The sequence below is a fragment of the Plecotus auritus genome, assembly GCF_963455305.1.
Source record: "Plecotus auritus genome assembly, chromosome: 9".
Taxonomy (NCBI): domain Eukaryota; kingdom Metazoa; phylum Chordata; class Mammalia; order Chiroptera; family Vespertilionidae; genus Plecotus; species Plecotus auritus.
Genome location: NC_137783.1, coordinates 110,135,606 through 110,152,767, shown reverse-complemented (window position 1 = coordinate 110,152,767; position 17,162 = coordinate 110,135,606). Strand labels below are relative to the sequence as shown.

General features: G+C 38.7%; 1 protein-coding gene across 3 annotated transcripts in view; it reads right to left on the bottom strand.

The window, feature by feature from the left end:
- The window catches only part of C2CD3 (C2 domain containing 3 centriole elongation regulator), a 134,212-nt gene that overhangs the window by 105,908 nt on the left and 11,142 nt on the right, over positions 1-17,162 (bottom strand). For all 3 annotated transcript variants that reach the window (XM_080642152.1, XM_080642153.1, XM_080642154.1), the window contains exons 4-7: positions 12,018-12,241; positions 11,021-11,268; positions 5,381-5,513; positions 4,796-4,924 (exon numbers count right to left, since the gene is read on the bottom strand). In XM_080642152.1, the coding sequence (XP_080498278.1) occupies positions 4,796-4,924; positions 5,381-5,513; positions 11,021-11,268; positions 12,018-12,241 (734 nt within the window). The remainder of the gene's footprint in view (positions 1-4,795; positions 4,925-5,380; positions 5,514-11,020; positions 11,269-12,017; positions 12,242-17,162) is intronic.

Genomic DNA, 17,162 nt, shown 5'->3' with positions numbered 1-17,162 from the left:
TGCAAATTAACCCAACAAAGATGGTGGGTTAATTTGCATATGCAGGCGCCAAGCAGCCGGGGGCGGGGTGGCGCCAAGCGGCCTGGGTCCCGGGGACGGGTGCCAAGCCCACAGCCTCCTGGGACCATCACCGCCCCGGGAGGAGAGGGCGGCCGCGCAGCTTGACAGCAGACAGCAGGGCCTGCTTGGCTGTAGCCCCGGCGACCCGCGAGCAAGCAAGCAGGCCCGCAGGCAGCTCCCAGCAGGGCCTGCTTGGCTGTCGCTGCAGCAACCCAGGGGCAGGTAAGTGCGGCCCACAGGCAGCACCCAACAGGGCCTGCTTTGCCATTGCTGTGGTGACCCACGAGCAGGCAAGCATGGCCCGCAGACAGCACCCAGCAGGGCCTGCTGGCCCATCACCATGGTGTGGAGCAGGCAGGCCCTGCAGAGAGCAGAGAACCATGGGGAGTGGGCCTAAGCCGTCAGTAGGACATTCCCTGAGGGCTCCCAGATTGGAGAGGGTGCAGGTTGGGCTGAGGAACCCCTCCCCAACCCCGTGCATGAATTTCATGCACCGGGCCTCTAGTTCAATTTATAACTGAAAGTTTGTACCCTTTTATCAATCTCTCCCTGTTTCTCCTGCCCTCCATAGAAACCATTTTTCTAATCTTTGTTTGTTATAGTCTTGTGGACATAAGCCCTGTTAATTTTCAGAGCTAGGCATTTTGGGAGCCCATCTCTTTGTGGTGGGAGTTCTAAAAGTTGGGGCACTAGATATGAGGTCCAAATTGTGTTCAAGAAGCTAGGAGTTAGGGATTCTCTCCTGACTGTGTGGTGTGGTTGCGGGGTTATTTTCTCATTTGTCTGATGTGTAGAAGTTGCTCATTTACTTTCTGAATCTCTTTCAGAGGAATTGCTTCAGTTATTCTCTTTCATCATTGATGTTTCTATCTCTCTCTCCATTTCCCTTCCTCTCTGAAATGAATAAAAATATATCTTAAAAAAAGAGAGAGAAACATTGATTGTTTGCCTCCTTGCATGCACCCCAACTGGGAATTGAATCTTTAACCTGGGTATCTGCCCTGACCAGGAATCAAACCCAAGATCCTTTGGTGCATAGCGACGACACTCCAACTGAGCCATACTGACCAGGGCAAACATTTTAAAGTTTTATTAAGTCTAATTTATCTATTTTTTGTTGTTGTTGTTTGTGCTTTTGGTATCATATCTAAGAATCCTTTCCCAAATGAAGGTCATAAAGATTTACCTCTATGTTTTCTTCCAAGAGTTTTATAGTTTTAGCTCTTCTGTTTAGCTATTTGATCCATTTTGAGTTAATTTTTGTACATGATTTGAAGTAAGGTTCCAATTTCATTTTTAAAAAATGTGTGGCTAGCCAGCTATCCCTGTATGAGTTGTTAAAAAGACTATTCAATGAATGGTGGTGTTCTTCCTGTAGAATATCAGTTGACTGTAGACACATAGGTTTATTTTTAGACTAGTCCATTGATTTATATGTTTGTTCTTATGCCAGTACCAAACTGACTTGATTACTGCTGCTTTGTAGGAAATTTAAAAATAGAGAAGTGTGAATCCTCCTATCTTCTTTTTCAAGACTGTTTTGGCTATTCTGAATCACTTGCAATTTCATAGGAATTTTATAAATCAGCTTGTCAATTTCCTCAAAGAAGTCAGCTGTGATTTCTATAGGGATTGCATTGAATAATAAACATAGGGTCCCACCCCCTCCAGGTTTCAGATCTTTAAAATTTTTTTCAACAGTGTTTTGCAGTTTTCAGAGTTTATGTTTTGTATTTTTGTTAAATTTATCCCTAAGTACTTTATTCTTATCAATGTTACTGTAAATGAATTATTTCTTAATTTCATTTTTGGATTACCTATTGCAAGTATATAAAAACTAGAGGCCTGGTGCATGAAATTCATGCATGGGGGCAGTAGGGGTGGTAGGGGAGGGGTCCCTCAGCCTGGCCTGTGTCCTCTCACAATCCGGGACCCCTAGGGGGATGTTGGGCCTAAACTGGCAGTCAGACATCCCTCTTGCAATCCGGGATGCTGCATGCACCAGTGACCAGAGTTTTCATACAGGTGAAAGGCATCTTGCTGTTGTATGGGCAGCTACATTTTTTTGCCCTGATTATAAAAAGTAGCACATAACATGATCCTTCTGAGGCAGTAGTAACATTTCCCTCATCTTATGGATGGAAAAACTGAAGTAGAGAGAAGTTAAGTAATTGGCTTTGTCACACAGTTATAAGTGTCAAAACAAGGGCTGACCACAATATGTGCAAGCCAGGGTCCACGCATGTCATCGCTGCATCATCCTGTTTTTTCAGTGTTAGAGTAACCTTGCCAGGTTTTAATTTTAAATCTAAGAGACAGTTCCCAATATATAGAGTAGGGTCTCTAGGCCTGGCCGGTGATCAGGGTCATCTGTGGGGCGACCAGTGGGTGGGGCAATTGAGGGGGCCCCCTCCGCTGGCACCCGCCTTGGTTGGCGGCCTGGTGTCGCCCGCACCCCTACTGCTGCCGCCAGTTGCCTCACTCTCAGGGGGCAGATGCTGAGTGTCTGCCCCTGGTGGTCAGTGCGCGTCATAGCGGCTGGTCGTTCAACCGGCTGGTCGTTCAACTGTTTGGTCGATTTGCATATTCAGGTTTTATTATATAGGACTAGTGGCCCAGTGCACGAAATTAGTGCACGGGGTATGTGTGTGTGTGTGTGTGTCCCTCAGCCCAGCCTGTACCCTCTCCAATCTGGGACATCCCTCTCGCAATCTGGGACCACTGGCTCCTAACCGCTCACCTGCCTGCCTGCTTGATTGACCCTAACCACTCTGCATGCCAGTCTGATTGCCCCCAAATGCCTTCCCTGCAAGCCTGCTTGCCCCCAACTGCCCCCCTCTGCCAGCCTGCTCGCCCCCAACTCTCCCCCCCCCCCACCGGTCTGATCACTCCCAACTGCCCCCCCCCCGCTGGCCTGATCACCCCCAACTGCCCTCCCCTGCCAGCCTGATTGTCCCTAACCACCTCTGCCTCGGCCCCACCACCATGACTTTGTCTGGAAGGTCTCCCGGTCTAATTAGCATATTACCCTTTTATTAGTAAAAGTACAACTTATTTTTTTATGTTAATCTTATATACTGCAATATTCCTGAATTTATTAGTTCTAATTATTTTTTAGTGCATTCTTTAGGGTTTTCCACATACCAGATCCTGTCACCTGTGACTAGAGATAATTTTACTTCTTCCTTTCTAATTAGAACTCTGCTTATTTTTCCTGCCTAATTGTGCAAACCACATCCTATATAATAAAAGCCTAATATGCAAATTGACCGAACGGTGGAACAACTGGTCTCTATAATGCGCACTGACCACCAGGGGTCAGACGCTCAATGCAGGAGCTGCCCCCAGCCAAGGCAGGTGCCAGTGGGGGCCCCCTGATTACCCTGCCGGTCACCCCACAGATCGACCTGGTTGCTGGCCAGGCCTAAGGACCCAACCCATGACCGAATTTCATGCACCGGGCCCCTAGTAGGTAATAAGAGACAGACTCCAAATTTCAACTTGTGCCTGGGTAAAAATCCATGCTCTTTTCATTATACCCTAACACTGATGTTGGGGATAAAGTTGGAAGATAAGAATGAAAAGGTGGCCCTAGCTTGATTGGCTCAGCAGATAGAAGGGTCCCGGGTTCGATTCTGTTCAAGGGCACATGCCCTGGTTGTGGCCTTGATCCCCAGTGGGGGCATGCAGGAGGCAGCCGATCAATGATTCTCTCTTATCACTGATGTTTCTATCTATCTCTACCTCTCCCTTCCTCTCTAAAATCAATAAAAAATGTTTTTAAAAAAAGGCCTTAGCTGGTTTGGCTCAGTGCATAGAGCACTGACCTGCATACTGAAGGGTCCCGGGTTGATTCTAGCCAAGGACACATGCCTGGGTTGCAGGCTCGATGGGGGCGTGCAGGAGGCAGCTGATCAATGATACTCTCTCATCATTGATGTTTCTATCTCTCTCTCCCTCTTCCTTCCTCTCTGAAATCAATAAAAATATATTAAGCCCTGACCGGTTTGGCTCAGTGGATAGAGCGTCGGCCTGCGGACTGAAGGGTCCCAGGTTCGATTCCGGTCAAGGGCATGTACCTTGGTTGCGGGCACATCCCCAGTGGGGAGTGTGCAGGAGGCAGCTGATAAATGTTTCTCTCTCATTGATGTTTCCAACTCTCTATCCCTCTCCCTTCCTCTCTGTAAAAAATCAATAAAATATATATTTAAAAAAATATATTAAAAAAAAGAAAAGGTAGATTTGAGACCATTCTGTAACTGAAGTTAAGAATTAAAGGCTAGCCCTATCTGGTTTGTTTAAGTGGATATAGCATCAGCCTGTGGACTGAAGGGTCCTGGGTTTGATTCTGGTCAAGGGCATGTACCTCAATTGCCTCTCTCTGCTTGAGGCACTTGTGTGAGGCAACCAATCAATGTTTCTCTCTCACATTGATGTTTCTCTCTGTCTCTCCTTCTCCCTTCCACTTTCCCTAAAAATCAATGGAAAAATATCCTCAGATGAGGATTAAAAAATAAAAAGAATTTCCAAAAAAATAAATAAATAAATGGCTAAAGATTAAATTTTTACTTAGTGGGTAATGAATAATGGTTTTTATTTAGTGTGCAACAAGTAAGCAAGAGAATGTTTTTGCTTTTCTAAGTAAGTGTTACTTTATGAAGATAAATCTGTGAACAATGTAACAATGATATAGCCAAAAAATTTAAAGCAAAGAAAGCTAGTTAAGAGCTCTTACCTGCCCAATAGTAGCTGTATGGCTCTGGTATCAGCTTTTGTGTCTTGTTTCCAAAATTTATTCTCAGTTAGAGGCAGGAGGTGATCTTCATTGTGGTCTTTAAATTGATTCTTAGATAAGGCTTTGATTCTAAGGTGTGGAAAAATATTTTCTGAGTGGCTGACACATGGAAAACAATCTAAATTAGATTAATTGAGCTAAAAGATGGTTCAGCATGGAAAATTTAACACACTTTAGATGTAACTATCTTAAATATACATAAAATTTCACAATTTACAAAGCCTTTTCCTACATTAGAATCTCATTTCATTTCTGTAAGAGAGGGAGGACAGAATATCCCAATTCCAAATATAGGCATACTGGTCAGAGGAAGCAAAGAATTTAGTCATTTACATATTTTAGTAAGTGCCAGTGCTAGGTCTAGATTTTGATTATCTTAACTTCTAATTTAGGCTTCTTTCCCACCACTTTAAGAATTGTTTGCTGAACACTTACAAAATTATTGAGTCCATAATTTGACAAAAACACACATTAACAACTATCAAGAAATAAACTGCTGGGGTTCATGTTTATTTTATAGCTTACTGTGTTGATGCTCTAAGAAAGTCTTCCTTCACAGGAGGATGAACTTCATCCAACAACATGCTAGTATCTGGGCTTGATTTCATTGCAGAAACCACCATGGCATTACGTAGTTTATTGCCTTGTTCCAACAGAGCTGAGGACAAAAGTAGAAGACACACAAAAAATCTAAAATTCAGCAGAAATACTTGTAATCTTTAGCATCTTTGCTTCTATCACAAGACTTATCACAGTGCACTGTAATGTCTTACTTGTCTGCCTTCCCCACTAGCTTGAGAATCCCTTGCGAACGTTCATTTTACAACAAATATGTAAACTGCTTTAGATGCTGGTATTACAGCAGTGAATGAAGTCTCTCTTCTGAAGAGACCTGACTTCTTTGTAGGAGTCATTATTGACTTGTTCAACTGGTGTTTGTACATAATAAGGTTAGTAATGTGTTTATATTATTTTTGTATTCAGATACCTTATTGAGTTCTATTATCCGCAACAGTTTTAATGTCATTCTTATCCAAGAAACACAACTATACCATCTAAATTTTTAGGGGCCATAGTGATAACCAATTCCAAATTTATACTTTTATGGACAAAGAATGCCAATAAATGTCCATAACTTTTCTAAGATCATACAGCAGGTTAACAGAAGAGTGAGGATGAAGCCTTCAGACTTCAGACAGGTAAAATTTATCCCATCCCTAAATAACAATAATAACAACAAGGATAGCAGATAACATTTATTGAACCCTTACTCTATGTTAACTCACTCAATCCTCCCAACAATCCTCTAAGATAGATACTACTATTTCCTTAATTTTCCAGATGGGAAAAAAATGAGGTGCAGAGGATAAGTAATTTGCTTGTTATGCATGCAGTACATGTATATATAACCAGGATGACTCCCTACCCTCTGATTTTAACCACTATACTATATGTGACCCCATTTTAGTTCTTAGACTTCTTTTTAAAAGCGAAGGACCAGTGGCATTATTGTAAGGAATACTGGAAAGTATTCTTTTCTTGAGTTTCCACAACTGTTTAGAGGGAATGAGCCTAGACACCATCTATCTTAGTCTAGAGCAGTGGTCGGCAAACTCATTAGTCAACAGAGCCAAATATCAACAGTACAATGATTGAAATTTCTTTTGAGAGCCAAATTTTTTAAACTTAAACTTGTTCTAACTCCACTTCTTCAAAATAGACTCGCCCAGGCCGTGGTATTTTGTGGAAGAGCCACACTCAAGGGGCCAAAGAGCCGCATGTGGCTCGCGAGCCACAGTTTGCCAACCACGGGTCTAGAGTTTTATAGCTTCTATCAATAAAGAAGATATGGTAGACAGGCCATGAGGAAAAAACACACAAGCTAAACAGATTTATAAACATGTAATATTTATTAGTAAAAAGAATTCAAAATATAGCTTAGAAACTAAAAAAAAAACACACACACACACAAAAAAAGAAAAACAAAAATGCAAACACAAACCCCAAAATATTATGTTCAATGTGTAATTTAGTGAAAGTACAACTAAGCTTAAAAAAAATAAAGATCACTCGTCAAGGTAGGCAGAATCCTAAGATGCCCTCTACCCGCAACCCCACCAAGATCCCCCAGCTCCTGTGTACACATACTTTCTCCCAGTGATTCACACACTCATTGAGGTATAGTGCAAAAAAAACCTTTTATGCACTAGGAAACCAAAAATTTCATGTGGCTTGCTTTATTTCGATATTTGCTTTATTGTGGTCTAGAACTGAACCCAAATACTATCTCTGAGGTATGCCTGCCCTTTATATATACAAAATTGTTCTTATGCAAAATGGTACATATTATGTCTACTGTTTTGTAACTGTTTTTTCACTTAACTATATGCATAACCCTTTCCTATGTAAATAATGGCTGCACAATATTCTATTTGGAATTCATTTTAAATATTTTTTTTGTTAGTTTTCACCAGAGGATATTTTTCCCACTGATGGAAGGGCAGGGCAGGGCAAGAGACAGACAGACAGACAGAGACAGAGAGAAACATCAACTGGCTGCCTCCCATATGCACACTAAATGGGGATCGAAACTGCAACCTAGGTATGTGCCCTGACCAGGAATTGAACCTGCAACCTTTTGGTGTATGTAACTGTGCTTCAACCAACTGAAGCACCTGATCAGGTAGTATTTTTGTTTTAATTAAAAAATCTCATTAGGATTCAGCCAGAAAATGGATGTCTTATTTATTCAATGAGAAAAGTTAAAGAAAAAACACACAGTCTGCTAGCATTGGAATTTGGCTAAAGAAGCTTGCTATGTGAGAGGAAACCCTTCTACATTTAGTTTCTAGTTGGTACTTGGCTTTATTTAATGTAGTTACAAGTCATTTATTTTTTTCCAATCCTTACCCAAGGACATGCGAGAGAGAGAGAGAGAGAGAGAGAGAAAGAGAGAGAGAGAGAAATATCGTTTGCCTGCCTTCCACATGTACCCTGATGGGGGATTGAACCCGTAACCCAGGCATGTGCCCTGACCAGGAATCAAACTGGCAACCTTTTGGTGCACATCATGATGCTCAATCAACTGAGACCTCCAACCGGGCTAGTTAAAAGTTCTTGACTGAGGTGAGTCCACTCAATAAATGCTTTATGAATCAAGTAGTTAATGATAAGCAGTGACAATAAATTTTATTTGATTTCAGGGCATGTAGAAAAATAGTTTTTCTACTGAGACCCAAAATATTTCTAGACAGATAAAATAGCCTTGGTACTTTATGATCTAACCATATTTAACTATTTTCAATCCCTTAATCACAATACTTCCTTTGTGCTCTCAAAGCTATAGATATATAATTCCATCAAAGAATTTATCGTGAGGTATTATAATTTTCTATCTCACCCCATCAACATCTAGATTAGGGATTGGTTCTTGTCTTTGTATCCTTGGTGTCTGGTACAGTACCTGATATATATCAGGTACTTGATAAAATGTTTTAATAAATACTTCCATTATTGTATGTATCACACATATTATACTGTTTCTGCTTTAGGGTCTGTTGCCTTTACTAGACTAAATTTCTTAAGGTTAGGGTCTGTATCTTATATATTGTTCTAACATCAATACTGAAAACAGTGACTGACACAAAATAGGCACTCAAAAGATACTTTCCAAAAGCAAGGTTTTAAAAGGAAATGAATATTAAGGAGGAAAAGTAGGAAAACTCTGAGCACAGGTAGTCTATTTACTGGCCTCCAAGTGGTTTCATTATTGAAACAGCCATTCTTAGAAAAGCTCCTCTAAAGGCCAAGGCATGGGAATAAAAACATCTTATCTCCCATCTTAAGAGGAAGGTGGTACTTTCAGTATAAAAGCTGTCATTTCCTGAACACAAGGGAAGGGCACTCAAGTGAGTTCAGGACAAATGTATCCCTTGTGTACTTCCTACATGCTGTACACAGCTCCTGCCAAACACAGGGACGTTATAAAGCTTCTGGTTTTTGTTCCAACTCCTTGCCATCTATTCTAAATCCCCAACTCTTAGAAGCTGGATGTATAGTTAGTTTTATAAATACTAGCTGGTTGACTAATTCAGCTCTGTACCTCCTTTTTTGGTATGATGTCAGTACAAGAAAGAAAGACCAGGAAGATAATTAGGTTTATGCATTTGTTATATCTCTCCCATAACTTCAGGCCTAGACCCACTTAATCTTAGTCCTCCATAATCTTGTGGTTGAAAGGGATCTTTAAAGATAATGTCTGCCTACTTGATGGTTTAATCTAATCTGTAAGAGTTCCATTTCCAGGGATAGAGAATTCACTACATCTTGAAGCTGTCCTTTCTAATTTTACACAGTGTAAAAATTACTAATTTACACTGGATCACAATCTGTCTTGGTTTATCTTTAAACCTACTGATACTAATAACTCTTATGGAAGAGGCTGCACATGGCAGACCATGGATTGTAACTGGCATATTCCGTTTGGCTTGAACATTGGCCAGCAGTTTTGATTAAAAAAAAAAAAAAAAAAAGGGCAGGCAGGCCTAGGTTAACTAACTTATAGTAGGGTAAGGCAGTTGACCTTGCCTTGGAGTCTTCTAAGACAATGAACTAGAGCTGAGGAACAACTGCCCTCTTTGACCCGGCAGGACCTCCCTAACTCTAAGCCTGTGTCTTCATTTTAAAATGGAGATAAAAGTCCCAACCTCACTTGGTTTTAAAAAAATTATGTGTATAAGACACTTGGCACAGTAGCTAGCATATGATACTAGCTCAGTAAATGTTAACTGCTTTCTCAAGGCTAAATATCTCTCAGTGGTCCCTTCACCAGCCTACTTACTCTTTTTTTTTTTTTTTAATTTAAATTCTTTATTATTTAAAGCATTATATGTCTCCTTTTCCCCCCATTGACCTACTTACTCTTATTAGAAGAAACTCATCTTCTTTAGAGCTTTATTCTGTTACCTTCTGAATGAGGCCTACCTTTGTCAGACTATGTAAAACTAATACTTCCTCCTCGCACCTTACTTGCTTCATATTTTCCCATTGCTATTATTACCACCTAACACTATGTACTTATTTATCTAGTTTATCATTGGTCTTCCCATCTAGAATTTAAGATCCATAAGGCAGGAGTTTGTGTTTTTTTGTTTTGTTTTTAATTTAAATTGCCGTATCCCTGACACCTACGAGAATGTGAGACATTGAATAGGTGCTAAAAATAACTGCTTAATGAGTGGACAAATATCTTTCTCAAAATCTGGTGTCCAGGTCTACACAAAATATTCTAGGTATAAGCTGACAACTGCTAAATGGTGGGACCATTTCCTTTCTTATTAGTATAGCCTAGGTTGCATTAAAGACTAAAATTAATAGATTATAATCAGAGTATATTTTTAAAATAGGGGAGCAAAGACATTTCAATTTTACAAATATAAACAAAATTCCTTCATTAATAAAAGACCCTTACTAATGTAAATTATGTACCCAAATAGTTATTTCAAAGACTTTTCTGCTAATGCTGCAGACTTTCTACTTTGGAAATCTTACTTGTGAGGATGGAAACAAATTCCTGTCTTGCTCTCAATGTCACAGAGATATATAATTGACCATAACAGTGTAATGTAAGTTACCTCCCTAACTTGAGATAATCTGATCCAGTTTCTATTTGCTTTTTTATTTCAGTCTAAGCCCTTACATAGGTAAAGTGACTCCTTTCTACTTCTGTTTGCCTGCAAGTCATATTTAATTCCCAGGCTTAAAATAAGCAGTTGCTGTGCACTGAATGTTCCCCTCTGAGACCAGTTTTCAGAGCGTGAAACAGATTTCATATTAGCCTCTGCACAGTCATACAAGTAAATGCTGGTGTTGAGACAAAACCTTATTTGCCTTGAATTACTTCAGAACAAATAAGAACTAATATTTTTCTCTGATAAAGGATTTCCCTAATCACCAGGTTTCTTTCCTAAACCTACAATTATAAGCACCTAGTATTTAGCAGTAACTTAATGGTTTAATAGAGCTGCCTTTAAATGGTGAGAAATTCTGGTTCTTTTATTTGGCTATTTAGTTCAAACAGAAGTTTTGGTTCTCTTTGTAGGCTGGCTAACAAGCAGCGTAATCCCAATAAATATAGTTTAGTCTCAGTTCACAATATGTACATACCTGAAAGAAGGTCCTTGGTAGGGGGATTGTTTGAAGAAAGAATGCATAAGTCACTGTGACTCTTAGCAACTGTCCCAATTTGAGGCTGCAATTCCGAACTGTTGAGAAGAGACATCTGTTTCTGTGGGGCTTTGCCTTTCAGAGCCATAGACTCTAAACTCTGCCCTGAATTAAGATGGTGCTGTAGTCCAAAAAAAGAGTCCTTTATTCTATCAGAGTTCTCTGCAAAGTACAAGTGGTCCTTTCCCCTGTTTTCAAATAAAAAACATCAGCAGTTTCTTACCCATATGGTAACATCCCACGCTGTCAGAGACAGAAAGTGGATCAGTGGTTTATAGCAGTAGCAGTGCAGCTTAGATTTTGTAATCTGTTTTTCATGTCCCAAATGAAATAAGTAATAGATGCTTTGCCTACTACTGTGTGGTTGTGGCTAAAGTGCTGGGCCTGACACAAAGCAAATGCTTCATTATTATTTAAAATCAAAAGCTATTCCTCTTACTCTATTCTGTTTCACAAAATACTGCCTTTCCCTCTTTCCTCATGGACATCTATCATGTCATCTGTATATGACTTAGTCATATTTATTTACCTGAATGTTGGCCTCCCCACTAGACTGTAAGTAGACCTCAAAAACAGGAATGTCTTATTATTTTATTTTTCAATGTCAGTTGTCTTTCAATATTTTATATTAGTTTCAGGTGTACAGTACAGTGATTAAACATTATATAACTTACAAAGTGATCCCCCCAATAATTCTAGTACCTGCCTGGCATCATGTTATTGTTATTATAATATTATTGACTATACTTCCTATACTGTATTTTACAACCCCCTGATTGTTTTGTATGTCTTATTAATTCCTATGCCCAGTAGTCATTATTTGCTAAATGAGTGACTACCTTTAATCTTTTACCCAATCACAAAATGAAAGAAATTATGAGTGCAGTGGGAATTAGCTGACAGACTGACTGGGATTAGGATTAGGTGTGGTAATTACCTTGGAGTGGTTGATCTACTACTATTGGCTGTTAATTCTTTTCCATTAATTTTGGTGGTAGATATCCTACGAGGTCTTGATGGAACCAGAAACTGGGTATTGCTGGGTTCAGTATATTCTCTGAATCCCTCCTCAGATAAAAGTACACTGTCTGTCACGTCAGTGGTAAGCAGAGGGTTGTAGCTGTCATATGTTTCTGACAGAGGCTCCAGGGCAAGTGAGACCTGAAAGAGACATATAATATATGAGAACTTGTCTTTAGTATGGACTAATTTTGAGACTCCTTGCTTACTATAAATTAACGTCCCCCATTCCTTATAAGACCAAGTTAAAATTCCTGCCTACCTGAGAAGCCGCATCTCTCACTGTTCTTCCCTCCTCCAATCCTCTCTTGTAGGTATACCAATTACTTAAGAGTTCTCTAAAACCTTATATTCATTCCCTTATGCCTTCGTATATGCAATTTCATCAGTATTACTTTTTCTGTGTAAACTTCTTTGTATCCAGGAAGAGATGTCATAGCCACTCCCTTCTTCATGTTTCTGCTTACTCAGTATCAATCAATATAACCACCACTTATTGAACACTTTACTACAGGCCAGAAGCTGTGCTGAGTTCCTTAGACAGAAAAGCTCATATAACACTGTCAGAAAAGTATATTACCCTAATTTGAAGATTACAAAGAACCAAGAGAGGCTTAGAGGAGGTATCTGTAACTTGTAGCTTATTTTTCATCCTGATTATATTATGAAATCCTTGAAGGTATGGACTGTCATATTCTTTTTCGGTGGACTAATTAGCATAGTACACAGTGTACAAGTCTAGTATGCCTAATGACTAATAAACTGAACAATACAAGAGTGACATTATCTCCCATGTAGTCATTGTTAGTTATTTGAGAAAAATAAGGCCCTTGCTCTATGCTGGGAATAAGGCAGGGTGAGGAGGGAGAAACACTTAGACAAAAAGTAATCATTTGAAATTTCCTTTATCATCTCATTCCTGTGAGTTCAGGTTCCCCATTAAAAGGTTCTCCAGTCATCTGAAAAGCCTAATGGAGAAAAGCCTAATGAGGAATAGAAAATAAAATAGATTCTAGAACACAACTCTACACAAGAAAGTTGAATATACTCCAAAAGGAAAGAATAGCTGTATTAAAAGTTCAGTTACAATAACAAAAAAAGCAGCAGGAATTATTTAAGCAGCCAAAGAGAATCAAACAAAAATGAAAGATTGCAGTTAGATGCTTTAAGATGTCTCTGGGAAGGTCAATGAAATAATCTGTGCAAAGAAACTGCTAAGGCACAGACTCAATAAAACATACTTGTGTCTTAATGAGAATTTTGTTCATGAACCAAATAACATAGTCTTTTAAATCTACTCATCATCAAGGTTTTCTACAAAGACAACAGACAGGAATGCAGTGGGACAAATACTCTGTGCAGTGATCATTGTAATAGCATCACATAAAATTCTGGCTGCCCAAATGTGAATGCCAGCAAGTGTTCCCTTGCAATTCATCACTTGCTAAAAGACTGAAGATGTATTCTAGAAAAAAGGAGACATTGAGAATAATTGTTGTGTCCCTGGCCTTAACTGCTGGCTGGCCCACCACTGAGTTTTGCTTTTTCCCTAAGCCAGATTTCTTTTTTTGAAGGTTTTAAACTACAAATTCAATTTTTTTTAATAGTTTAGAGGTCTATGCAAGTTATGTATTTCATCTTGAGTGATTTCTGGTAGTGTGATTTTCAAAGAATTGATCTATTTTATATAAATTGTCAAATTTATAGAATTGTTTATAATATTGCCACAATGTCTCTGTGTTATGTAGGTTGCTGTCTTTCTTACAGTAGAATCAAGAGGAAAGTGAAATATTTCTTGTACTAGTATTCATAAAAGAGAGAACTATTTTCAAAAGAAATGGAAGACATTTTCTTTATGGAATAGAATATTCCATGATGAAACAAAGCAAAAAAAATGAGACTATCAAAAATTAGCATTTATGAAACAAATTACAGAAACATAATCAGTATGTAGAAAATATGCATGATGAAAATGGAATAAACAGAAATGTACTGAAATTTAAGCAGGATTTTTTTTTAAAAAACTAATAAGTGGTATTCATGACACAAAATCTATACTACTAAAAGGATAATATGCTAATTAGACTGGGAGACCTTCAGGACATCCTTCCGGACAAAGTCATGGTGGCGGGGCTGAGGCAGAGGCAGTTAGGGGCCATCAGGCCAGGAGGGGAGGGCAGTTGGGGGTGATCAGGCTGGTGGGAGGGGGGTAGTTGGGGGCAAGCAGGCCGGCAGGCAGGGAAATTGGGGGCGAGCAGGCTGGCGGGGGGGGGGGGGGGCAGTTGGGGGCGAGCAGGCTGGCGGGGGGTGTTCAGTTGGGAGCAAGCAGGCTGGCAAGAGGGGGGAGTTGGGGGTGAGCAGGCCGGCAGGCAGAGTGGTTAGGGGCGATCAGGCAGGCAGGCAGGTGAGTGGTTAGGAGCCAGTGGTCCCGGATTGCGAGAGGGATGTCCAACTGCCAGTTTAGGCTCAATCCCACAGGGGTCCCAGATTGGAGAGGGTGCAGGCTGGGCTGAGGGACACCCCCTGCCCCGTGCACAAATTTCGTGGACGGGGCCACTAGTTATTAAGATAAAAAACTTTTTAAAAAATACATATTTTTTATTTATTTCATAGAGGAAGAAAGGGAGAGAGAGACAGAAACATCAACGATGAGAGAGAATCATTGATCGGCTGCCTCCTGCACCACCCCCACTGGGGATTGAGCCTCAAACCTGGGCCTGTGCCTGACCAGGAATCAAACAATGACCTCCTGGTTTATAGGTCTATGCTCAACCATGGAACCACACCAGCCAGGATAGTCTATTTTTATTCAACATTCTAAAGGTATTATTGAATTGTCTTCTGGCTCCTAATATTTCTATTCAGAAGCCTGAAGCAATACTACTTCCCAATTCTTTGCATGTGATTCTCCTTTTCTCTGGAAGCTTATTGGATTGTCTTATTTTGAATATTCTGAAATGTCACAATGTTATACCTTGGCGTAAGTTAGTTTTCATATATTGTGTTATACTCAAAGGGCCATTCTAAAAAATTTTAATATGAAAAGTGTTTTTATTAAGAAAAATTTAAAACACAAAATTAGAAATGGTAAAATGAACTCAGGTATTCATTATTCAGTTTCAATAATTATCAACACATAACTAATCACATTTCATTTACACCATTGGGATATTGTGATATAAGTCCTAGATATCATACTATTTCTTCTGTAAATACATTAGTAATAATATGAGGATTCTTTTCCTTTCTAGAACATAAACATATTACCATTAGCACATAGAAAGCATTCATAATATTTTTTAATATTATCAAAGATTAAGTCAACATTCCAATTTCCCTGATTATTTCTAATTTTTTTTTTTTATAACTGGAACCTCAGTAGGCTTTTTAAATTTGAAAATTGATATATTTAATACTGGGAAGTAACTGAACTACCTGTTAGAATCCAATGCACCTTAAAGGAAAAAAAAAAAATCAAGTATAGAACATGTAAATTCACAATTTCCAGTATGCAATAAAAAATTACAAGAAGCAGGAAGAGCCCTACTATCTCAAGAACACTGAAATCAATTAAAACAAACACATGACAGATATAGTAAAAGTAACATATAGGATCTTGAAGCAACTATTATATAGATTATATACATTTAATAAATGAAATTTATTACTGGGGTGATCATTTCCTAAATTACATAAATGTTTAATCACTGAGTTGTACACCTGAAACTAATATAATATTGTATGTCAACTGTAATTGAAAAATAAACTTATTTAAAAAAAGATAAACTTAAAAAAAAATAAAATTTAAAAAATTTAACTTTTAAAGAGATGGAAAAACAGTATCTGAAATGAAAATCTGATTGATGGGATAAGAACAGATTAGACACTGTACAAGAAAAGATTAGTAACAAAATTCTAGTAAATTGGATCCAGCATTACATTAGAAAGATCATACACCATGACCAAGTGGGATTTATCCTGGGGATGCAAGGCTGGTACAGTATCTGCAAATCAATAAATGTGATACATTACATAAAAAAATGAAGAGACAAAAATCACATAATCATATCAATTGATGCTGAAAAAGCATTTGACAAAATCCAATACCCTTTCTTGATAAAAACTCTCAGCAAAGTGGGAATAGAGGGAACATATCTTAACATAATAAAAGCCTTATATGACAAACCTACAGCCAACATCATACTCAATGGGCAAAAACTAAGCCCATTTCTCCTAAGAACAGGAACAAGACAGGGATGCCCACTTTCACCACTCCTAGACATAGTACTGGAAGTGCTAGCCATAGCGATCAGACAAGATGAAATAAAAGGCATCCAAATTGGAAAAGAAGTAAAACTGTCATTATTCACAGCTGATATGATATTGTACATAGAAAACCCCAAAGACTCCATCAAAAAACTACTAGACTTAATAAATGAATTCATCAAAGTAGGATACAAAATTAACACCCAGAAATCTGTGGTTTTTTTAATACACCAATAATGAACTCACAGAAAGAGAAACTAAAAAAAAAAAAAAAAAAAAAAAAAAAAAAATCCCATTTACCATTGCACCAAAAAAAATTAAGATACCTAGGAATAAACTTAACTAAGGAGGTAAAAAACCTGTACTTGGAAAACTACAGGACATTGAAAAAAGAGATAGAGGAAGACATAAACAAATGGAAGAATATACCATGTTCATAGATTGATAGAATCAACATCATTAAAATGTCCATACTACCCAAAGCAATCTATAGATTCAATGCAATCCCCATTAACATACCAACGGCATATTTTCACAGACATAGAACAAACTCTCCAAAAATTCATATGGAATAAAAAAAGACCCCAAATAGCTGCAGCAATCCTGAGAAAGAAGAACAAAGTTGGAGGGATAACAATATCAGATATCAAGCTATATTACAAAGCCACTGTTCTCAAAACTGCCTGGTACTGGCACAAGAACAGACATATAGACCAATGGAACAGAACAGAAAACCCAGAATTTGACCCAAGCCATTATGCTCAATTAATATTTGACAAAGGAGTCAAGAGCATAC